Here is a 25,218-nt window from a genome sequence, read left to right as displayed (position 1 = left end):
CCGGGGCCACTGATATGCCTGCGCTTTTCTCTGATGCTCTGAAACGGTTACAGGCAACCGAAACATCGCTGCACGTGACGCTAGTTAACACTACACTAGACAGCAGCTAACGTTAGCCTACCGCTAGCTAGTAGCCCGATTTAAACACGGTTGCAATGCTGACAGCTAAAGCTAAACAATGTAAAGTTTGTCTGTATTTCACTGTAGAGGATTCTGACACCGGGACGTAACAATCTGCAGCTGCCGTTGTTGGAAAAACCTACAGCCTCAATTCAATTCAATTTATTTTTAGTATCAAATCATAACAACAGTTATCTCGAGACACTTTACAGATGGAGTAGGTCAAGACCACACTCTATAATTTCCAAATCCCCAACAATTACAGTAATTCCCTCAAGAGCAAGCATTAGCAGTGGCTGTTTGCGACAGTGGCGAGGAAAAACTCCCTTTTAGGAAGAAACCTCGGCAGACCCAGACTCTTGGTAGGCGGTGTCTGATGGGGCCGGTTGGGGGTGTGATGAACAGTGGCAATAATAGTCACATTAAAGATAATGGAACAATGACTTTGAAGGTAGTCATTGTAGTTTATGTCATAGCAGGGCACATCGTGGCATACTGAGTAGTGCAGTCTCCTATACCGGATCCTGACTACTCTGTGTATGAACATCGCATCGGGATGTGACGTGGCGCTGCAGAGCACGGGTGGATGCAGCGGACGCAGCAGGACGGTTAGTAACAAGCATTTCTGGGACAGGATGCATACAAAAGGAAACAAGTGAAAACAGAGATGAGAGAGCAGCTCAGTGTCTCATAGGAAGGAAGGAACTTCCCCGGTAGTCTAGAATTATAATAGCAGGCAGGTTAGCTTAGAGAGAGGTGCCGGATCGGGCTTGAACTCTCCCCTGCCCTCTACTCTCACTATATTATTGATTATATGATAAATAAATCTGATGACTACGAAGAGAAGCAGGTGGGCCGGGTTAGGCAGACGCTGCAACTTCTCACTCCCTAACTATAAGCTTTATCAAAGAGGAGGGTTTTCAGTTTACTCTTAAATGTGGTGACGGTGTCTGCCCCCCGAACCCAGACTGGGAGCTGGTTCCATAGGAAAGGAGCCTGGTAGCTGAAGGCTCTGGCCCCCAGTCTACTTTTAGAGACTCTAGGAACCACAAGTAACTCTGCATTCTGGGAGCGCAGTGCTCTAGTGGGACAATAAGGTACTAGGAGCTCTTCTAGATAGGATGGTGCTTGACCATTTAGGGCTTTGTAGGTCAGGAGAAGGACTTTAAAGTGATGGTTCGGAGTAATTTCACCCTAGGGTCTTTTGCACCATGACCTCGAGCCAAACACTCCCCCCAGAAGCTTTTTTCACCTGGGTCGAACATTGGGAGAGTTAGCATAGCGTAGCGTTATCAGCTGAATAGCTTAGCGCAGGGGCTAATGGATCCAGTGATGTATCTTGTAAATGACCCCACTAATAATGCCCGAAATGATACCAAACTTCTACACTAGTACAAATAGGTTATGTACTCATAAAATGATGGATTGGAAAGTTTGTAAGTACACCAGAAGTTTATGAACACTTGCCTGCTCTCTTCTGCTCTCTGTTGCTGCTGCTGCTGCTGCTACCTTCAGTTAGACGAGTGCTTAGGGCCGTCTACAAATTACAACACCGAAAAGATGCAACAAAAATATTTATTAATTTAATGATTAAATAAGGTCATGTCTCCAAACTTACCTCAATTATAACTTGTCTCCTGCTAGTTATACTACAGCACTTTAAAAAAAAAGTTAAATTAATAAATAGTTTTGTTGCATCTTTTTTCGGTGTAGTAATTTGTAGACGGCCCTAAGCACTCGGCTTACTGCAGGTAGCAGCAGCAGCAGCTAGCAGAAGAGAGCAGGCAAGTGTTCATAAACTTCTGGTGTACTTACAAACAATCTATCGTTTTATGAGTGCATAACCTGTTTGTACTAGTGTAGAAGTTTGGTATCATTTCGGGCATTATTAGTGGGGTCATTTACGAGATACATAACTGGATCCATTAGCCCCTGCGCTAAGCTATTCAGCTGATAACGTTACTCTACACTAACTCTCCCAATGTTAGACCCAGGTGAAAAAAGCTTCTGGGGGGGGTGTTTGGCTCGAGGTCATGGTGCAAAGGACCCTAGGGTGAAATTACTCCGAACCATCACTTTAAAGTCAATCCTGAATTTTACAGGAAGCCAATGCAGAGAAGCTAAATAGGGAGAAATATGATCTCTTTTCTTAGTTCTTGTCAGAACACGTGCTGCAGCATTCTGGATCAGCTGAAGAGTCTTAAGGGACTTATTTGAGCAATCTGACAGTAGGGAATTACAATAGTCCAGCCTGGAAGTAACGAATGCATGGACTAGTTGTTCAGCATCGTTTTGAGACAGGATATTCCTAATTTTGGCAATGTTACGAAGATGAAAAAAGGCCGTTCTTGAGCTTTGTTTTAGATGGGCGTTAAAGGATATATCTTGATCAAAAATAACTCCTAGATTTCTGACAGTAGTGCTGGAGGCCAGGACAATACCATCCAGAGTAGCTATATCTTTAGATAATGAAGTTCGGAGGTGTTTAGGGCCCAGCACAATAACTTCAGTTTTGTTAGAGTTTAACATCAGAAAATTGTAGGTCATCCAGGATTTTATATTTTTAATGCATGCTTGAAGTTTAGCTAACTGACTGGTTTCGTCTGGTTTGATTGACAAGTATAATTGGGTGTCATCCGCATAACAGTGATAGTTAATTGAGTGTTTCCTAATAATATTACCAAGAGGAAGCATATATAAGGAGAATAGAATTGGTCCAAGCACTGAGCCTTGTGGAACGCCATGGCTAACTTTAGCGTACTTGGAGGATTTATCATTAACATTAACAAATTGAGATCGATCAGCGAAATAGGACTTAAACCAGCTTAGTGCGATTCCTTTAATGCCGACTAAGTGTTCCAATCTCTGTAACAGGATTGTATGGTCAATAGTGTCAAATGCAGCACTAAGATCTAGTAAAACGAGTATGGAGACAAGTCCTCTGTCTGCAGCAGTTAGAACGTCGTCAGTAATTTTCACCAGTGCCGTCTCTGTGCTATGATGCTTTCTAAATCCTGATTGAAAGTCTTCAAATAAACGGTTGCTATGGAGAAAATCACATAACTGATTAGCAACTACCTTCTCAAGGATCTTGGAGAGAAAGGGAAGGTTAGATATAGGTCTATAGTTTGCTAAGACCTCAGGATTGAGGGTGTTTTTTTTTTTTCAGAAGAGGTTTTATCACAGCTACTTTAAATGACTGCGGTACATAACCTGTTAATAGAGACATATTGATCATATCTAGTAGTGAAGTGTTAACCACGGGTAATGCTTCTTTGAGTAGCCTCGTTGGGATGGGGTCTAAGAGACAGGTAGATGGCTTAGCTGAAGATACCTTTACCATTAATTGTTGAAGGTCTATAGGATAAAAGCAATCTAAGTATATGTCAGGTCTAGTCGTTCTTTCTAGGAGTCCTGCGTTGAAAGTTGAGGGCAAAAGGTGATGGATTTTATCTCTAATTGTTATAATTTTATCATTAAAGAAGCTCATGAAGTCATCACTACTCAGAGCTAGAGGAATAGAAGGCTCAGAGCTGTGACTCTCTGTCAGCCTGGCTACAGTGCTGAAAAGAAACCTTGGGTTGTTCTTGTTTTCTTCTATTAATGATGAGTAATAGTCTGATCTGGTATTTCTGAGGGTCTTCCTATAGGTTTTCAGACGGTCTTGCCGATCCAAACGAGATTCTTCCAGTTTGGTGGAACGCCATTTACTTTCAAGTTTTCGTGAGATTTGCTTTAATTTACGAGTTTGGGAGTTATACCAAGGTGCAAGTTTCCTTTGCTTCATCATCTTCTTTTTGAGGGGAGCAACAGAGTCTAAAGTAGTCCGTAGGCAGGCCGTAGCACCATCTACACAATTGTCGTTGTTGATGATAACTGGAATAGTACTAGTCGTACATGTTACCCTGCAGAAAACATTTTCAGATTCATCCACTTGTATAGTGCTATCAGGATCAATACCTGGGGGGCATGAATCTGTGATATTTTCAACAGAATGTCAATACTTGCCTTTCAGTGTTGTCGTTATGTTGTCAGATAGCAGCCTGGCTCAGTGTCGGTTTGGGTGTAGAACTCGTGGTGCATTCAAAGTTATTGTTAAATGCCCTTTTCCAATCCGGTGGTTGTTTTTGTCGTTCAACAGCTATTTACTAGTGAAATAAGTTATTGTTATAGTTATTACATTATTATTAAATCATTTAATTTTGACCATATGGCCTTAGCAATAAACAAGCCATTCTTTAATGTCGCCAACTGTTGTTTAGTACCCTTTTTTTTTTTTTTTACTTTCTTAAAAGGTATCGGTTCAGGCACCATTAAGGCACCGATACAGTTTTAAAAGTACCGCTTTAGCACCGGTATCCAAACCAAATACCCAACCCTGATATAGACTCTAGATTCAAATGTGTGACTAGATTCACACATTTTTCTTTTGTTTACAGTAAATAAATAAATAATAAACAAATACAAATCTTAAAATCAAGTTCATAAAGTCACTTTCTTTGCATTCATTTGATTCCCAATCAATATACACTGGTAAGAATTGCTTTCCATTGTTAATATGTACTTAAAAACAGTTCTGAAATGCAAAATAAGAGAATTTAAATCATGTGATAAAACATGCGATTAATCGCGATTAACTATAGAAATTCATTGATTAATCGTGATTAAAAAATTAATCGTTTGACAGCCCTATTAAATATTGTTATTTTTATATTTATATATTTTGTATTCATCAGGAGAAACAACATAGAATGATGTGTGTGTTTACACTGGTCTCTCTCTGTTCAGCCTGAGGTGGTGGCCAAGGTGGAGACGATGCGTCGGAGCATCCTGGAAGGTCTCAACTTCACTCGGCCACCCCATCCTCCTCCGTTTCCCCCCGCTCCACCTCCTCACGGGATGCCTTTCTACCCCCTGACTGGCTCCTACTACCCCCCACCCCCTATGATGCCTCCTCCAGGGAGAGGCAGAGGGATGCCTGGTGAGTACAGCCACCAACGGCTACAACATTTCATACATTTTCCATTCGGCTAGTTTCTAACTTTCTAGTTCCCTCCCTAAACCATTGTGAAAGATTTCATATTTGTGTTCCCTGTGCTGTGTCCTAGACCAGGTACTAGGGGTGGGCATCACCAGAGGCCTAGTCTCGCTTTGACAGACCTTCCTCCACAGTGCTTTCCTATTTTTTTATGTCCAAGTGGCTGATGGGAGCAACAATCTTTGACATTGGTCCAGTATTAAGCGAGATTGCTGCAGTCAGCAGCGGAGAAACAAGCTACAATGTAAGGAAATGGGGCAGTTGTCCAGTTTGTATTTAGCTTCACAAAAGTGCTTGTTTTGCCACTGAAGGACTCAGATTAATATTCTAAGTGTCTGACAAAATTATGGGAAGGATCCCTTCAGAGATAGACCTTTAAAACCTATTTGAGACCTTGAGTGCAGTATAAGAAATTAACAATTATTTAAAGAAAGGCAGCATAAAAAAAAAATGTCTTCAGCCTTCATTTAAAAGAACAGAGTTGCAGCGGACCTGCAGTTTGTTCCAGATATATGGAGCATAAAAACTGAACGCTGCTTCCCCCTGTTTAGTTCTGACTCTGGGGACAGGACAGGACCTGAGAGGTCTGGGTGGTTCATAGTGTAGCAGCAGATCAGAAATGTATTTTGGCCCTAAACCGTTTAGTCATTAATAAACCAGCTTTTGCTTATTTTGAAATCAAGTTTTTGAGGGACAGGAAGCCAGTGCAAAGACTTCAGAACTAGGGTTCATTGTAGCTTGTTTCTCCGCTGCCGACTGCAGTGATCTCTTTTAATACTGGACCAATGTCAAAGATTGTTGTTCCCATCAGTCACTTAGACACAAAAACATAGGAACATAGGGTCCAGGTTGAAAAAAACGGTAGAAATTAAGGACATACGGCGGAATTTCCGTCGGAAACGGGGTAATCCTGGAAGTGGAAGGTCGTGGATATAGACTACCAGAGGCCTGACGATTCGATATAATCGCGGTACTGTATGTCACGATAGGATATTATTACGATTTTAAACATATTGCAATATTCTGCGATATATAGTCCAATTTATTACCTTTTTCCTACTTCAGATTTTTCCCAATTTCAAATTATGTCCCCAAAAGGAAACTTTGTCAACATCTTGTTTTATCTAAAAAGATACATTTCTCTGTTTCTTCATTTCACTTCAATTGTTTTGCTGCAAAATGGTATTGTCAAGCAGACAAACTGACATCACATATATAATAATAGATCCATATTTGGCATCTGTGTATCGATACAGTGTTGCCACGTAAAATATCGCAATACTATGGTGTATCAGTTTCCCCAGCCATACCAGGTACCAAGATGTGAACTAAATCAGCTCAACACTCACATGGTGCCCCATCCTCCATTTTCCATTATGGATTAACACAACACACTCACACAGAACGTGGAAGGTGTGTTGTTTTTGTTTCTCGGCATGTGGCTGTTTGCCAGAAGACGCGTTTAGGGTCTTATTCTAACGATCTAAGCGCACGGCGTAATGCGCTTGGCGCAGCTGCATTTAGGGCGTGTCCAAATCCACTTTTGCTAGTTTGACAGCGGAAAAAAGGGTCCGTGCGCCGGGCGCATGGTTCAGAAGGGTTGTACTTAGTGTCTTCATTAATTCATAGGTGTGTTTTGGGCGTAACATGCAATAAACCAATCAGAGTGTCATCTCCCATTCCCTTTAAAAGCCAGGCGTGGTTGTACCTTGGCGCATTGCTATTATGATGGAGAATTTGCACCGTACTATTTTTATTTGTAATCTTTTGCATGTTTGTGTGTGTGTGTGTGTGTGTGTGTGTGTAACAGGCATAGTGTGCGCGCGCTGTGCACGAGCCTAGGCACATTTTACTAATGCTCTGTTAAAATAACAATTAAATGCTGTGCTATTGACTTGAGACCTGGTTTTTGTTGGTCAATGGCGCGATCACTTCCCGCTGCCTCAAGATAGCAATACGCCAAGAATTCCCCTGAACACACCTCCCTGTAAGACGCAAAGATGGGCGCAGATGCATTTGCTATTTAAACGACATGGGCGCTGGACGGGAAATTGACAACTGCATCGGTCTTAAACTAGCAAAGACACTTGCGTCGGGCTTTGCGCTGTGCTGCGCGATAGGGCCCCTTAGTTTCTAAAGAAGCTGGAAGCAGCAAAAAAAAACACAGCTGGCTAAACTATTTAAAAATGGCGGGTTTGTTCAGAACACCCCCGTCTGTCACTAGCAATGATGACGCAGTGATTAGTGACGATTCTCATGTCATGGAAAAACGCCATCAGAAAGAAATCAACTATATAAAGCTCAAATATGGGCCGTTTTACGAAAATTGATGGCTAATTGCAAATTTGGTAAGACTGTGTGTCGGAGTTTAGCCGCTGGTGCTGCCTCGCCGCCCGCCGGTGCTGCCTCGCCGCCCAGCCTGCCTTCCTTCACAGACCCCGGCCTGCTATGAGTGCTTGGAGCTCCGTCACGGCAGCCCACAGCAGGGACTACCAACACCGCTGCTCTGACAGAGCTCCAGGGCCTTCAACTCCTCTCTTCCTGCTAGCTAAATGGCCCGTTGTGTGAGAGTGAGAGCTCCGTCAGCGAGCTTGTTACACCAGCAATCTGTTACCTCATGTTACACACATGTCACCCCACTTATACAAAATCTAACTAAAGGTCTTATAAAGCTAACAACGGTGTCCGATTTCAAGTTAATGAATATTTGTGAAGACAAAGTGTTTCGTTAGCTGCGACTGTCCCTTCAATCCTAGCTATGTGTAGCTACAAACCACGGATAGTTAGCTTCCTTTTCTCCTTAATTCGATTATATTACAGTTTGAATTTCGTCACACCACTTACACAACATCTAACTATATGTCTTATAAAGCTAACAACAGTGTCCGATTTCAATTTAATGAATATTTGTGAAGACAAAGTGTTTCGTTAGCTGTGACTGTCCCTTCAATCCTAGCTACAAATCACGGATAGTTAGCTTCCTTTTCGCCTTAATTCGATTATATTACAGTTTGAATTTCGTCACGCCACTTACACAACATCTAACTATATGTCTTATAAAGCTAACAACGGTGTCCGATTTCAATTTAATGAATATTTGTGAAGACAAAGTGTTTCGTTAGCTGTGACTGTCCCTTCAATCCTAGCTACAAATCACGGATAGTTAGCTTCCTTTTCGCCTTAATTCGATTATATTACAGTTTGAATTTCGTCACGCCACTTACACAACATCTAACTATAGGTCTTATAAACCTAACAGCGGTGTCCGATTTCAAGTTAATGAATATTTGTGAAGACTAGGTGTTTCGTTAGCTGTGACTGTCCCTTCAATCCTAGCTACAAATCACGGATAGTTAGCTTCCTTTTCGCCTTAATTCGATTATATTACAGTTTGAATTTCGTCACGCCACTTACACAACATCTAACTAAAGGTCTTATAAAGCTAACAACGGTGTCCGATTTCAAGTTAATGAATATTTGTGAAGACTAGCTAGCTAGGTGTTTCGTTAGCTGTGACTGTCCCTTCAATCCTAGCTACAAATCACGGATAGTTAGCTTCCTTTTCGCCTTAATTCGATTATATTACAGTTTGAATTTCGTCACGCCACTTACACAACATCTAACTAAAGGTCTTATAAAGCTAACAACGGTGTCCGATTTCAAGTTAATGAATATTTGTGAATTCCAGAGAAATTCTAAGAGGAGGCTAGCTAGCTCTCATTGATAGAGCTACATCCAGCCGCAGGCGCCATCAATGAGACTCGCGGACAAGCGGCGTTTATTTCCCCAATCGTTTGTTTAAATAACTCAACACATTATAATTACACACATTTAAAAGAGTAACTGGAACCTGTGGTAACAGATTGCTGGTGTAACAAGCTCGCTGACCGCGCTCTCACTCACACATACCGGGCATTTAGCTAGCAGGACGAGGGGAGCTGCAGGCCCTGGAGCTCTGTCAGAGCCGCGGCGTTTAGTGGTCCATTAGCGGTGTTACCGGTGACTCTGCGCGGGTATGGCTGCCAGCCGTAACGGAGCTCACAGCAGCCCGGTGGGCGAGGCAACAACCCAGGCAGCACCGGCTGCTTAATTCCGACCCACAGTCGGACAAAATTTGCAATTAGCCATCCATTTTTGTAAAACGGCCCATATCTGAGCTTTACATAGTTGATTTCTCGCATAAAAAAGTTTCAGAAGTGAATTTTGTAATGGAATAGCAGAGATCTGCGTGACCTAGCTAGATTCAGAAGACTACCTGATCTCAGGTCAGTTGTGTATGTAAATGTTGGGGCGTGACTGTTCTCTTAAGGTTCCGGATTTTGAGATGCTTACGCAAGCAACTCAGCTTTGTTGAGATTCGCCCGTTTTCAGCGGCAGTTTCAAAATATGAGATTTTCATAGTAAAGGGGTGTCAATGGGATTTTGAGCTTTTATGTATGTCCTTTTTACCCACTGAACTGTCGTTATTCAACTATAACAGGGTAAAATCGGTTTTGCATTCTATCACCCCTTTAACACAATTGTTTTTTCTCCTCCTACAAGGACTGCAACGGATGTCGTCCCAGGGTGGGAAGCTGGAAATAGCTGGCACCGTGGTGGGTCAGTGGGCGGGAACTCGACGCAGCCGAGGGAGAGGTGGCTTCCCTGTTCAGGTGGTGTCTGTTGGTGGACCCAATAGAGGGTACGTACAGAAAGAAGATGAGGTACACTTTATCTATCTGTCCTATTATTTATTTGTAAACCAAGTGGACTTGGGTTTGTTCTTTTGCAGTCGTCCCAGAGGTGTGATTTCCACGCCCGTCATTAGGACGTTTGGTCGGGGGGGCAGGTACCACGCTCGAGCCTTCAAGAGTCAGGTAGCCTACCTGGTAAGTGAGTGATGAAGCACTCTTCACCTGGAAGACATGGGCCTTCACAATGCACTTCTAATGATCTATCCAGACAGGTACAGCTCATTACAGACTTCCCTTTGTTTCTTCACTAAGCGTAGAGATGGCTCCATGGTTAAGATGTTGTCTGTTGCATGTTATACCAGCAGAATGTTTAGCAGGTTCTCTCAGAGACCCCAAAATGAACATTACCATGTCTGAGTAAGTCCATTTTAGAGCTGGGCGATATGGAGAAAATTAAATATCACGATATTTTTGACCAAATACATTGATGTCGATATTGAAGGGTTCACTATCACAAATATTTACACGGTCTGTTACTGACTTGAAAGACAATGGTCAAGTTGTTTGTTTGGCATGGGTTATTTCCATGGCGCCAATGCCCAATTCAGCTTTCTGATATTATTGGATGATAAGAAACATTTGACACAAAACATTTTGCCAAAACTCAAACTTGAATTCATCACTAAAAAGTGACAGCAGAATTGTAATGAAGTTGCTTGATATTGATATTGTAGTTTGTGCACTTACTGTATATAATGTGTGATTTTACAATGAATGAGCGACATTTCCTTGACAATGAATGAGTCCTCAATTTAGGTCATCCTGTACGTCTCATCTAGAGCTGGGCGATATGGAGAAAATCAAATATCACAATATTTTTGACCAAATACATCGGTGTCGATATTGTGGCGATATTGAAGGGTTGACTATTGGTGCTTTCACAAATATTTACACAATGAGAGTTTTGATAAATAATCACCAATAATGTTAGCCTGACAAGCCAGACCCACAACAAGATGTCGGGTCTGGGAACTCTCCATTGGCAGGGCTCAGTCCGAGGGGCCGGATAAACGGTTGTCTTTCAAATTCCCGCCCACTGACTCTATACACAATGTGATTGGCCTGACCAGAATTTGGTTTTTCCAGCAAGCAAGCCAATGGAGAGTTGCTAGACTGACCCCTGCAAATTACATTTGCTGCTGCTAGGGTGCGTCTAGATTTCTAGGCTACGATAATGTGGATACCATGGCAAATTATAAAACAGTAAGTACGTAAGTAATTAAATTACATCACTTAACTGTAATGCAGCCTTTAAAACCAGGAAAAGACAACACGTGTCATATCACGATATTACAATATCCAAAATGTAAGACGATATCTAGCCTCATATATCAATGTCGATATAATATGGATATATTGCCCAGCCCTAGTCCATTTTACACAAAAGTAACACCATAATGCTTTCAACGTTTAAATTCAGTGTTGCCACATTAATGGAAAGCTAGTTTTGTTCCACCCTCTTCACAGCTCTGGAAAGGTATCGCTTAGAGGTGTGGCGAGATCTCGTCCCCACGAGTTTGCGCGATATTAAACGTGACGAGATTGTACCAATGACAAATTCAAATACAAACCATTTGGTCTCAACTGCTGCCAGAAAGCGCTTGGTTATGTTGTAACCTTGGTTCTCTCCACCATACATATGGAATAAGTAACAGTGTAACTGTTCGTTAAACAGGAGAGAAGCCATTTGAGTTTGTGGCCAAACCCTACAGTGCTCGTTTTTCATTTTGTGACTTTCGATTGAATAAAGGACTATTTTTCCAGTCTTATTTCTTCACTGAAGTTTTTCTCTAAAATAGTGTTAAAGTCTCATCCCACCCCTAGTATCACTCCATTATTATGTTTTACACAATACACAATGACCTGTATTTAATAAAGCAGGAAATCCAGTGAATGGGCTGATTCTTCTCATGTCCGATCACACCACATCAGCCCAGCACTACCTCCTGATACATTTCTATTCATGTCAACAGCATGTAACATGTAGTCATTTTGTGCTCGTGCACTGTGGGGAATTATACAGCAGGCAGGAGTCATGGTCCAGCATTGGGAGGGCCCTTGGCGCCTGTTGGTGACCATAGAACACATCTTTCCCCTTGATATCACTACTTAGTGCTGTTGAGTCGTAGCGAGGCTCCCTCTTGTGCACCTGGTGCCAAATATCACTCCAGCATTGAGTCCGGTCCTGTCTCAACAAAGCCACGACACACATGGAGGTACAACCACCTGTGGGAATATTATGGAACGAAAAGACGTGTGAAGTTCTTAATTCGCCATCTCTCCCATTAGTAATATCTACAGCAAAGTTCATGGGGGTCCTGTGTATTGGGTTTGGAGAGGAAATGTCAGGGAGTTGCATTCACAGCAGTCTCTGGCAGACATGTGGAGGCCCTGCTGCCCTGGCGGGGTGCACAGTGGGCTCATGAGGCGTCACAGCTTAGAAATCGTATCCTACGGACTACAGAAAACAAATCTTTGTTTGGTATAGATCCTCGCAGAAATCTCACTATAATTAGGCTCGTTCGAGATGAGCCAGGCCTGTGCAGAATCGTTCACCGGCGATCGCCACCCAATGCACGCTGGGTAGATTTGTGTCCGACTTGATCCCGACTTGCTCTGACGTCACGCACACGTGGGCAACGATAACCTCACGAGATTGAGGCGGCCGCAGGTTTGAGACGCAGGCAGCGCGGTTGCTTTCCGCCGACCGCAAGACCCAGGGCATGCTGGCTCAGAATCGACTCAACATGATGACGTTTTATCTAAACGTTTTATTGTTTTTGAATTGGAGGGATTTTAACTGCTATTTGTCTGATGTAAAGGCCTATTCTGTACAGAACACATGTTGCGTGGCTGATAGTGACGTTTAGAAGTCAGAATCTGTTCAGATTACAGATCATCTACAGTCTGGAGACTGTGTACAAGCTGATATTGGGGTCTGATAACATTTTATTAAATCGGAATTGAACCTAACAGGATGTGAGTCTTCCTCTGACTTCCTGTTCAGCCTGAAGTCTGCTGTAAACGGCTGGAAACTGTGTGACTTGACCGCGGCTTTTTGCCACCACCTTGCTGCTGCCGCCTGCTCTCGTCCACTTTACAGGCGAGGCGCATCTCATCTTGAACGAGCCTAGTATTTTTCATTTGAATATTTTTCAATGAAAATGAGAACAATGATACAAAAATGATCATTCTGGGCGCCTGAGTAGCTCACCTGGTAGAGCAGGCGCCCATATAGAGAGGTTTACTCCCCGACGGAGCGGCCGCAGGTTTGACTCCGCCCTGCGCCCCTTAGTGCATGTCATTCCCCCCCACTCTCTCTCCTTTCATGTCTTCAGCTGTCCTATATAAATAAAGGCCTAAAATGCCCCAAAAAATAATCTTTAAAATAAAATAAATAAAAATGATCACTCCCTCCAATATCATGAATCATCTCAATCGCAGTATCAGTTAAAAATAATCCCAATCAGACATTTCCTTCATATGGTGCAGCCCTACTACCGAGTCTTCGATGGTCGCTGTGGTGTTGGCCGACCAGGAGAGGACTTCCAGCCCACATCTGGATTTTCTCCATGTTGCGCGTGATTTACTCACCGTTTGGCATCAGTTGAAAATATGTCTTCTCTTTCCTTTGTACCAGAGTAAGCCTGCTCATAAGTCTGGACATGATGCGGTGAAGGAGAGAAAGAAGCCCAATGCAGAGGAGAGGAAATCCTTGAGCGCACCGCGCGACGGCTCGACCGCGGAGAACGGCGTGGAGGACGGGGAGCCTGAGCGGCCGAATGGAGACGAGGAGGAACGCGGGGCTCTCATCCAACCTGAAAGTGCCTTTAGCAGTGACTCCAAGACGTGCCGTTCTAATTCTCACTTAAATGCACTACACGTAGACAGCGGCTGCCATAGAGATGAAGGTCTGGAGGCCGCTGTCTTAAACAAAGAAGAGTAAGCCTATTTTTCTAGAGAGGGCCAAGGATGAAAGATGGAACAGGGTTAAGATATCTGGAAACATGAGTTTCAATGTACCCTTTTTCCTTTGAGATAGACAAAAGAGATGAAATGTGTGATTCCCTCTCAGTAAACACCAGATGTAAGACACATGTTAGTTTAAGGAGTTGTTCACTCCATCACCACGATTTCTACATGTTTATGAGCATGGCACTTTTCCTTCATTAGAATATTAAAGCTCCAAGAAGCTTTCATTTGGAAACATTTGAGTTCTTATAGGTTGATACGTCACCAATAGGGACTGTTATGAACTTTGTGTTGTCCGTTAACGGCTAAATGAAAAAATTCGTATTGAAGCAACTCTCTCCGTCAGTTTAGAAGAGCTCCTGTGTCATTTCAGTCATTTAGCTGTAAGGGACATTTTAAGAAGAAGGCTCTAAAGATCCGGCTGATACTCGCCTTGGTTTCTGGAGTCAGGTGAGGAGCTGGAGTATTACCGTTTAAACAAAAAAAATTTCTGCATGGTTCACAGTTTCAGAGGTGTGTAGTTATTATGCATGTTGTCCTTTTCTTCCATCTTTTACACGTCCTGTGCCCATTAATAACAAACTGCTGATATCAGCAATGGCCCCCTAAAAGGGGTTTAACTGTTTCTTTGGTGACTCCAGTTGTTACATTTAATTAAAATGTATCTACCCACTTTGAAATAGTATATTCACACAATATAGTTCTCTGTTGCTGTTTTCTTCGTTAGTCAAATATCTGAAAGAAATCACATTAAAAGCTTGGATGAAAATCCCCTCTCTGTAGCCGAAAGAAACACGTGCTCCACTTTCCATTCATTCATTCCTTTAGCTGTCAGCCAGTCATGAATTTGAAGATTGTTTTCACACTCCTACTACCACACTGCAATCCTCGATTAATATTTGACTTCGTTCTCCTTTTCAGCTTTTCATCTTTCAGTAATGATCAGAGTCCCCGCCAGAGCTACATATAGCTTACCTTTTTATGTGAGTTGATCAGTTTCTTCCTAACTCGTGGATCGTAAAAGAATGAACTGCCGTTGGCTTTGATTGAATATTGATGGCTTGTGGCATGGTGTATTTGAAGGCTACTTGGCTACAATGCTTAATAAAAACTATATTCTTTTAGTACAAGTTGTTGGTCGTTTATTTATCCCTCGTCATACTGTAACAGCATGTAGGAATTCACATTTGACCTCGTCTCTGCTCACTGACTTTCTGCATTATTCAAATCCATGCATTTATTTTTAAAAGCAGTTGAGTGAGCAAATGCCAACAGGCCACATACATAAGGTTTTTGCTTTTTGGAAATGGACCAAGTAAGAAATCGAAGTAGTACAAGCATTTTGTGAGGGGGAAAAAAAAAACTGGTAAATCTCCCACAAATTGCAACAGAAAATCTGACAAATGCTAATCACTCATAAATGTGTCCTCTATAATAAAAAGTCCTGAAGGCCCTGACACACCAACCCGATAATCCGAAAATCTTTTAAACTGACCTTTGTCGATCTGAAATGAAGACAGATTCAGCAACCGCGTGGCCTATTTCTTGCTTAAAATGTTTTCAGAAACCCGTTTCGTTTTACTATCTTCGTAAAACATGAGAACGTATTCCGAACAAAGCCGCCATTATGCCCGGTTGTAAAATCCTGGAGCAGCCAGACCCACGTTCATCCAATCAGCTGTCGGTTTTTATTTTTTGGGCGACAATATAGATTAGCACTGCCTGCTGTTCTGGAGACGTATTACGTCGGCGTCGCTTTGGTGTGTTCCGAGGCACTTTTTGGACGTCAGGGAGCCGACTGATCAGTCCGACTGCCTTTTCCCTGACACACCAACGCGACGGCTGGCCGTCGGGTTGGTGTGTCAGGGGTTTAAGAAATCCAAGTGGCTGAAGATACTAAGAATAATAATCTGAGCCTGTCAGCAGCAAAAACGGCACTTTTAGTGGACGCTGACTGACTCTGCATTTAACACTAGACTATATACTAGACTATAGGTTTCAAAAGATGGTAAAGATTTTGGTTCACATTAGTCACTTAGAACCCAATGCAAGGGGAAAATAGGGTCCAAGTTGAAAAAATACTGGAACACCATTATTTATATAAATTAGCACACATTTATTAGACAATGCCTCATTTGCATAATTAAACGTAAAAGTTCAGAAAACTTTTAATACAAAGTAGTATTGTCTTAATGTATGTAATCAACTGGGGAAGTTTCATGGAGATGTCTGTTAAAATATTTTCCCCATTCACCTGCAGCGTCTCCCCTTAACATGGGCTGCAATGGGGAAACTGGCACCACCGATTTCAGTGTTTTCCAATACTTTCCACCAATTGGATTTCTTAGGACTTTTTATGTTATAGAGACTTTTATGAGACCAGATAAGTTGATAAAGTTTCTGTTGCAATTTTTGTGGGGTCATGGAGGATTCGTTTTTAATAATCAGTAAGTTAAGTGAAAAATTGTCAAATTGTCTCTTCAGTATTAATGCCCCTGCATGTGAATGAATGCAATCATGCATGAATATGAGATGTGACGGTCATTTTCCTGTCAGTATTCAGGGCCTAACACCACGATCGTTTATCTAAAGCCACCAACTGTGGTCAACTTAAGACAACACCTACATTATAACTTGTATCTGTTATTTAACTATACAGTAAAAAACCAGCCTCAACGTGTGTGTAATGATAAAGGTGCTGTAGGTAGGATTGCAAAGATCCAGGACTTAGCCAAAAATTTTAACATCGACAACTGGTCGTTCCCTCCCCCCTTTCCGCTAAAGCCCAAAACGGTCTCCTAAGCCCCTCCCCCCACAAGAGAGAATGAATGCGTGTGCAGGAGCAGTGATTGACACGCAGTTAGACACACACACCCCCTCTGGCCCTGATTGGTGCATCTGAACAGGGAGCGGTGGATTTTTGCAAATCGCACTACAGGCTGTAGGTGGTGCCAGAGGAGCCAGATATTTTTTTTTATTACCTGCTTCATGTAGTTCTACTCGAACATAGGGGCAGTTTCAGCAAATATGACAGAAAGTTAGTTTTAAAAGTCTTACCTACTGCACCTTTAATATGATCCATGACCTCACACCCTGCTCCTATAACAAGCCATACAACTTATATTTTACTGTCATTTGACAAAAATGACTAATGTACTTATTTGTGTCTTAATCTAATAATATGAAATGTTTAATAATATATGTTATATTATGATTTAATATACATTATCACACTTTCATTTATTATTTTTTAAACGTTTTAAATGATTAAATATTAAAATGTAGAAAAAATAAATAATTGATCACAATTTAATATTTATCACGTAAACGTAATTATGTAAAAGTAAAGGAATCGGCACTGAGCTGATGAATGTGATTTTCTTTTTTTTTTATAAAAAAAAAAAAACTAATCAGCCTGAGACTGCTAATAAAGGCTTTTATGTTGCCTGTATGTAGCTGCATTGTTGACTAATCCGAACATTCATTCATCTGATCTGAGCTCCGCCGATTTAAACCTGCCTGACGTAACGTTCACTCTATTTATTTATTTATTTCGCAACGACATCGAGGCTACATTTTCTTCTGGCTGCTAATATGACCGCCTCGGTGCCGTGCAGTCACCAGGGGGCATGCACATAGTAGTAATACTAATAATAATAATAATGTATTTCAGGAAAGCCTGCTACGACGAGCCTCTATCGTTTCAAGCACACGGCCGTGGTGTGATGGAGATGTGCGTTTAGGTTCATGTGTCCGGCGGGTCTGCCCCTGGCTTTTTTTCTGGGGAAGATCATATTGGATCATATTGTTTGCAGGACGTTGTTCCTCCTGCAGCCCCCCCAGTCTATCCCGACGTAGTTGTGAATTGAACATGGCGACTGTACCAGTATATTGCATCTGCAGATTACCTTACGACGTGACCCAGTTTATGATCGAGTGTGATGCTTGCAAGGACTGGTTCCACGGCAGGTAAGGCTAGATTGCTCACCGGGGTGTTTTTGTGGCGGTTTGCATTTGTTTAAAACAAACAAAAATGGCGAGGTCTCGGCGCGTTTGACAGCTTTGTGGCTCTCAGTCGCCCGTCTACATCTGAAGAGAGGCCGCTTGGAGAAGAAGAAGAAGGCGGAGTTAAGCATAGCCGACCGGGGTTGTGACATTTTTTCGCGAATAACAAAAAACAGATTCCCCGTATAAAAAGTTTTGGTGGTTTATAGAGTGATTTCGGCGCGGGCGTCGTCTATTAATTGCACGTATAGTGGGTATTTAACGTCCCCGCAGAGCCCCAAACTAAACCGTCCCCGTAGCGAGCGGAGGGCAGCGGGGGAAGCCTCGGCACACTCGCTGCTCATTTGTCTCACATCACCCCTCTTCATAGCCGCTCCAGGCCGACATTTCACGTATATTGTCTGTAAATGTTGTTCTCGGAGCTTTCACCGGGTGCTTTTGCAGAGCACGGCCGAAAATCACGACCCCAGTGTGAGTCTGAGCTCAGCCCCGCGCAGCCTTCCTGCCACTCGGGCAGCAGCTATGGCTGACAATAGCCCGTAACGTTACTGGAAGCCCTGAATGTTAAGCTGGGGAACGAATATACTTCTGAATGTTGTCTGAGCAGGTTTGTCAGTACTTTGAGCTAAAGCTAATGGATATGTTGTTTTACTGCGATTAAACGGGGACGTATCGTCCGCCGCCGCTCATCACTTTCCCCGCCGTACTTAAGCTGTAATGATCCCTGTTATTACCATCATGTTAGATTCCCTCCTGTTTGTCTAGCTAGTTGTTGCTACACAAGTCTGTCCCTGCACTCGTCTTTGTTTTGCCATGTTTCCTGCTGTTCGGCTGCACTCTCCTTGTCTGTTTTAGATTATTTGTTAATCGTGTTTCGTTTGGTGAACAAGCCCTCCAGAGCAATGGACAGTATTTACGCGCCTGAACGTTAACCCTTTAATGCTTCCCCTGGCTGCTTCTGGGCTGTATGCAGCTTTATCAAATTATGCGGTGGTGAATTAAATGCTGGGGATAAGCCATGACCTCCAGTCGCGCATCAGCATTATGAAAAAAGACCCATCTTTAAATGTAGAAGCTAAATGTCCCCATATCAGCTTGATGTGGCTTACTATATTATTCATATACAGGAGGGAATTCTATGTGTTCACATCTAAAAGGTTAAAACATATATATTTTTTTCTTAACAAACGAAATGTGTGTTTTAATTGTTTCCCTGCAATCATTCAGGATCCTGCATGAACTGGACCTCAATTAAGTTAATTAACACAAATAAAGTCAGTAGTATTCAGTTTAAGATGTAGTCACTAAAAAGGATGTTATGGTATTATTTGTCATAAGCATAATTCTGATCACACAGGTAGATGGTAACATCTTCAAATGGATTGCAGTGAACCAATGATGGTACCCTGGGGGATCCCACATACAGTATGACGTAGAGCTGTTAATCTCCTCTATAATAACAATTTTAACATGGGGTAGGCCAAGGCGAGAAAAGCGAGATTCTCTAACGTTCGCCAACAAATTTGAAAAAATACACTTTAGAATAGTAATTTCACCATTCAATTAGTAATGCTGTTTTTTAACTATTCAATTTATATTCAACTTCAAGAATTCATTCCAACAGCCCTAGTATGATTTGTCAAGCTATAGAAAATATGAAGTGGATAGTTTGTGTGGTGTGAAATTATGATTCTGCTAGTTGTAACAAGATATAATAACACACAGGTATGTTGTCGTGAACATGTAGTAGTAATGTTAATTCATTACCAGAATTATGTAACAATCAAATATTTTGGGGAACATGTTTATTTGCTAAGAAGACTGTACCAGTTTTTCTTTGTGTCCAGTACTTCACAAAGACACACAGCTCAGCTCCATCAGAAGTGACAAACGACACTTTGCTACAACTTGTTAGCTTTATATCTCAGAGTCATGTTAGTGTGGGCCTGTTGGAGTCGCAGCAGTGTTCAGCAGAGACCTTTTGAGATGCTGCTTGCAGTTGTTGTGCCCAGCTGTTGTTGATCAGGAAATAGTTCTAACTGTCCTGAAAACCACAATGTCTTATTTTTACTGTACATTCTGTTGCTGGTTGATCCCATGTTGAGTCCAACATGCACATACAGTAAAGCTGCTTTTGCAGTTGTTGGACTTCTGAAGCTTTATTAGTCCATATGTTTTTACATTGTATGAATGTGTATAATGTAAAAGGGGTCAAACCCCCACATGAATATTGTCCAACTCTGCAACCCAATTGAGCTAATTGTTTTTATTCTGGGTTTTGTCTAACAGCTCTCGTCAACCCTTTTTACTAAAGCAACACACAAGCTCTAAAGGACTCTATGCCGTTCGCAACGGGACTAGCTGGTGGGGAAGTCAAACATCTGGCAGCTAGAGAGCCAAGCAACAGCTGAGGGAGAGTAAATACCATAGAGCCTGACCCATAAATCAGTTGACTGATACATTATTATCTGCCAGGATTAGCTCATAACAAATATGTTTGTATGGGCTCATAAGTTGGCTAGTTACAAAAAAATGTCAATAAAGAAATGCCGAAGTAATGTTTTGTGCTAATTTAGAAAGGTTGTCACTGTAACATAGTTACAAAGTTTATTTTCCTACTGTAAAATGTTCCTGCGAGGTATTAGGGCTGCACAATTTATCAAATATAAATCGTGATCAGCATTGTAGCTTCCCATAATTAAATATACATGATTGACTGTGATATTGACATTTGAAATGTGTGCTCCGATCATAGAAAACGCCACTGCATAACAAATCAAGCGCTTAATCAACTAATTGCACTTACCCACTGCTAGTACCAGCTCTACTCGGCTCGACTTGACTCGGCCGTGGTGCCCCGTCCTCCATTTTCCGTTGCAGATTTATGGTGCGTTCTTTTTGTCTTGTAATCGCAACTAGTAGCTCGAGCGTGACGTCACATCCGTGTCGAAAAACGAATAACCGCGGGTTGTTGCATTCTTTTTGTCACACAATACTACGAGTCGGAGAAAAGATGGATTTTTGTAACATTTTTAGTAACATTTAGGATTCTATTCACCCAGTTATTGACATATTACACACATATATTTCACAGTTTGATACATGAAAATTACGTTTTGATTAACGTAAGCGTTACGCTACTGCTCTGCTTTCTGCTCAAGACTCGGCTTAAAGCCATTGTTGTCATATAGCAACCGAGGCGTCTCTAGCCAATTTCAGCTGCACAAGCTACAAAATAACTAATTAGGCGGTATTTAACTCATAATAAGACTGTAGCGACATGCCTATAGGTAGCAGTATACAGCGCTATGTGTACGACTTCTTCATTTGGTTTACAACAAAGACAAAGGTGCGTAAAATTGTAGATAACCACAATGTTTACTACGTGTGATGCACGACGTAGCCATCTTTGAAAGTGAGCTCGGGGTCCTCTGACTTCAGACGACTTGACGAGTCGTAAATACGACCTCGGGGGCGTTCTTTTTGCAACTTCTGGGTCGTAACTCCGGAAAACAACTCGTAAAACGACTTCGGTGGACAAAAAGAACGCACCATTAGTACCGCCTCATGCGTGAGGCGAGCGTGGCTGATCGTCATAGCGACGCAGCAGGAAACTGCCCTGACCTAACGCGACACACACACAGAATGTGGAAGGTGTGTTGTTTTTGATTCTCGGCATGTGGCTGATTGCCAGAAGACACACTTAGTTTCAAAAGAAGCTGGAGGCAGCAAAAAAAAACACCGCTGGCTAAACTATTTAAAAAAGGCAAGTAGAGTTGAGGCAGGTCGAGCAAGTACCATGTATGAAAAAACGCCATAACAGCATGACTCGGGAAGGACTGTTTCATGCTTGTTTAGGGACGTAGAAATGATTGGCTACAGAAGAGAAGAAGTCCATTCTTGGAGCTGCTTTGACTGCTCCTAAACTCAATGAATAATCGTGGTAAATAATTTTGATCTCAACACTGATAAGAGGTGGGCCGATTTCCGTTTTCACCGGTCCGATCCGCATTAAACCAATTTGATTTTATGCTAACCTGTTGAACCGGCATTTTTCACTATGTCACCTTCTGGCAAATTAAAAAGTAGCTGACATTAGCAACCTGTGCCGACGGCACTAAATCTAGGCTAACTTGTATTGCCAGCGGCGTTGGGCAGTGGCATTACTAGTTTAACTACTTCTCAATAGCATCGCTGTTTTCTGAACCAAATAGCTTTTCAGTAGCTTAAGTTAGCTTCTTTTTTTAACGTAACATTACATTTCCCCGAGCATTCTGAAGCTCAATCACAGCGGAGCTTTCTGCTGCGATCTAAAATGTCAATCCTGAGTGTCACTGGTCAAACACAGACATGTATCGGTACATGGATGTATAAAAAAAATAGTTCAGATGTAGTAAACTAATATTGCCATGTTGATGTAGCTTATAGCTTGATTCATTTATTTGGGGGCTAACGTTTGCTTCAGTGTAGTGAAGCTTTGTTTACTGTAGAATAACTTTTAACATTAGCTTAACTCACTAAACTAGCTTGCCCAACGCTGGTGATAAGCAATATGACAATGTGATTAACATGATGTTTATATATAAATAAACAAACTAACGGAGCCACTAGCGTCTGACGGCAATTTACTGCCAAGCGGCGCATCACATTTCAGGAGCGGTGTAAGAGGTGCCAGTTCACCTCCTGGGCACTGCCAAGGTGCCCTTGAGGAAGGTCCAGCAGTCGTAGACCCCTGACGCTGGGAACACACCGCCGGCGGAGCGTAGATTTTTGCCCAATCGCGCGCCTGGCTGTTCACCACCATACCAGCTGTGCATTTCTCTGCGCTGTGCTCTGTCACAAAGTGATCCTTCTCTTTTCCATGCTCCAGAACAGCTCTCTCTCTCTCTCTTCTCTCTCTCTCTCTCTCTCTCTCTCTCTCTCTCTCTCTCTCTCTGTGAGTGTTTGGTTGTGTGTGTGTGTGTGTGTGTATGTCTGTGTGTGTGTGTGCGCGCGCCAGTCTGTCCATCCGTCTCTTTCTCTCTCCCCGTGTGCTAGATCGCCTGTCTCTCTCTAGCCACAGCTGAGAAGTCAAGACAGCCAAAATCACCATAAACTTGGGTTTTTTATTTTGAAATTTCTTTTATTTTGTAAAGTATCCGACTGCATTGTGGACTTCCTGTATGTGATTACCTACCTGGCTTGACACATTCGCACTCTGTTTCGGAATAAATAGAGGAGACACCGAAACGATAGCTGTAGCGCGCGGACCAATAGCTCCACTTTGCGGCTATTCGTGGCACTTCCGCGTGCGGTGTGTTCCCGGCGTCACTCTGACATCTCTTCATTAGGGGATGTATTGGTCCTGTGCATTTCAGACCTGTATGTTATATGTGTAACTGTAAGAACAGAGTGGAAAAAAATTTTTATTTCCCCTTTCGGGATTAATAAAGGTGTCTTATTTTCTTCAACTGAAAATGTAGCAAACATTAGACTAATGCATAGCTAACCAGGTAGCGGTTGTACTGTACACAATGCTCTATACTGAAGATAGCACATTTCAAGCAGCGCCAATGGTATGAAACGGTTTATATTTCCTGACTCCTAAATGGGCGTGGCCTCGTTTGAAAGTGTAGTGAACATCGTAATGATGGATGAAAAGTTATATTTGTATAATTTATTATAATTCTTTTGCTAACACAGCTAAAACACATATTTAGCATCACAGAGATTAGTTTTGTTAGGGCGTTCACGAACGTTAGCTGACGTTACTTTATCTGTGTTGCCAGATCTCGCGAGAGTTAGTTCCTGAGACAGGAACAGGTCTCAAACAAAGTTCATTTCTCCTGATGTGTCGACCTGAAAAATGCCATTTTAGCGTCAGAATGTTCTGGAGATATGTGGTTTGTGAAGAATGAGTCCCGATTGGTTGAGGTCAGGCATTGACCTCGAGTCGGTAAGGTTAGGATAACTGATTGGTCAGGGAATAGGACCTGAATAAATTGGGTTCCGTTACCTAGCATGGACGCCTGGCCAAGTGTAGCGTGCAAATGCTAATGAAGGGCAGGTCTTGCCCAGAACTGCAGTTGGATCAATAATAACGCGTAAACTACAGACTTTGCTTCATTTCCCCACTTGTTGTCATCATCTTTTACTATGGATCATATGAAATGTCTGTCCTATCACCCACTAACAAAGTCATAGGTGTTTTGGTTTCACCTGTGTGGATGGTAGCCAGCAGCATGTAACATTTCAGGTGCATTCTACTAGATTGGTTTTAATGTTTTATGTTAGTCTATTACTTACATTCTGGTGTAGGTCATCAAAAACCACAGGCAAAATTATTAAATATATATTTCAAAATATAAGTAAAAATGAAATACATTTAGACTTCAGTGTTGATAAACAATATACAGTAGGCAGTAATATAGGACAGAAATGTGTCACCCTTCTTTAGAATGCTGTCACAAAGCGTAATTTTGTTTATAGCACAGTAACATCTCATTAATAAGTCGGGGAATATCTGTATGTATGTGCGCGCGTGTCTGTTGTGTTTGAAATATCTCATGAACCGTTCATCTGATCTACTTCACACTTGCTTTCATATGAAATTTGAGTCTGGAATTTTGAGCATTTTGGACAGCTTTGGATATTGGATATTAATAAAATGTGAATAAAACTAAACGGCCACACAATAAAGGTTGATGGAAAAAGACGCCAAAACGCTGGCTTTTCCGTTTCTACCCTTCACAATAAAAGCCCAGCTAAAATTCACTCTTCCTCCTCTCCCTCAGACTCACCATGGGTCTGGTTTTTTAAGTGTGCTGCTATCTTATAACTCTAATAACATTACCGTCGGCAAATTACCTCCGCTAATTAAATCCATACTAGACCTACTTTATAAACATCAAGCCACAAAGCCTGTTTAAAAATGAACACCTCTGCTGAATTGTTAAATTCGTTACCGATAGTAGTGACACGACAGCACCGCTGTCATTAAACGCTGACTGTGGCGATATCATCATGCAATTTTGTTGATGAAAAAGATGACACTAAAATTCAAGTTAAACATAAACTCTAAATTTTCCTTCACCTTTTATTCCCTCCCCCTTTCCTTTTGACTATAACTATAACTACAAATCGAGGAATCTCTGTGCGTGCGGTCTCGTGGGTTAAAGTCCTGTATTGTGTAACCCATCCATCCATCCATCCATCCCCCACATCTGCCTTCTTACACATGGATTTTCATTTGTTCCTCCCCCTCCCCCCCCGCCCGGTCCACATCGCTACCTGGATGTGTGACGGCTAGACAGAAGAAATGGGACACGGCAAATCCCTAGATCAGCCACGCCTGATTGAACCGCGCTAATA

General features: G+C 42.1%; 2 protein-coding genes across 4 annotated transcripts in view; both read left to right on the top strand.

Annotated features, from left to right (window-relative positions):
* LOC120557811 (constitutive coactivator of PPAR-gamma-like protein 1 homolog) overlaps positions 1-14,993 on the top strand; it is a 42,553-nt gene extending 27,560 nt beyond the window's left edge. The window contains exons 14-18 of one of the 2 annotated variants that reach the window (XR_005639023.1): positions 4,909-5,101; positions 9,701-9,839; positions 9,930-10,026; positions 13,532-14,313; positions 14,785-14,993. Coding sequence is in view for 1 of the 2 variants with exons in the window: in XM_039798437.1 (XP_039654371.1) it covers positions 4,909-5,101; positions 9,701-9,839; positions 9,930-10,026; positions 13,532-13,837 (735 nt within the window). In the remaining variant the exon portion in view is untranslated. Of the gene's footprint in view, positions 1-4,908; positions 5,102-9,700; positions 9,840-9,929; positions 10,027-13,531 lie in introns of both variants that reach the window. The other variant, XM_039798437.1, reaches the window with a different exon arrangement.
* Positions 14,994-17,379: 2,386 nt separating this feature from the next.
* phf2 (PHD finger protein 2) overlaps positions 17,380-25,218 on the top strand; it is a 39,591-nt gene continuing 31,752 nt past the window's right edge. For both annotated transcript variants that reach the window (XM_039798436.1, XM_039798435.1), the window contains exon 1: positions 17,380-17,832. In XM_039798436.1, the coding sequence (XP_039654370.1) occupies positions 17,735-17,832 (98 nt within the window). In that variant the 5' untranslated portion in view covers positions 17,380-17,734. The remainder of the gene's footprint in view (positions 17,833-25,218) is intronic.

The sequence above is a fragment of the Perca fluviatilis genome, chromosome 4, assembly GCF_010015445.1.
Source record: "Perca fluviatilis chromosome 4, GENO_Pfluv_1.0, whole genome shotgun sequence".
NCBI classification, from domain to species: Eukaryota; Metazoa; Chordata; class Actinopteri; order Perciformes; family Percidae; genus Perca; species Perca fluviatilis.
This window is presented reverse-complemented; position numbering and strand designations above follow the sequence as displayed.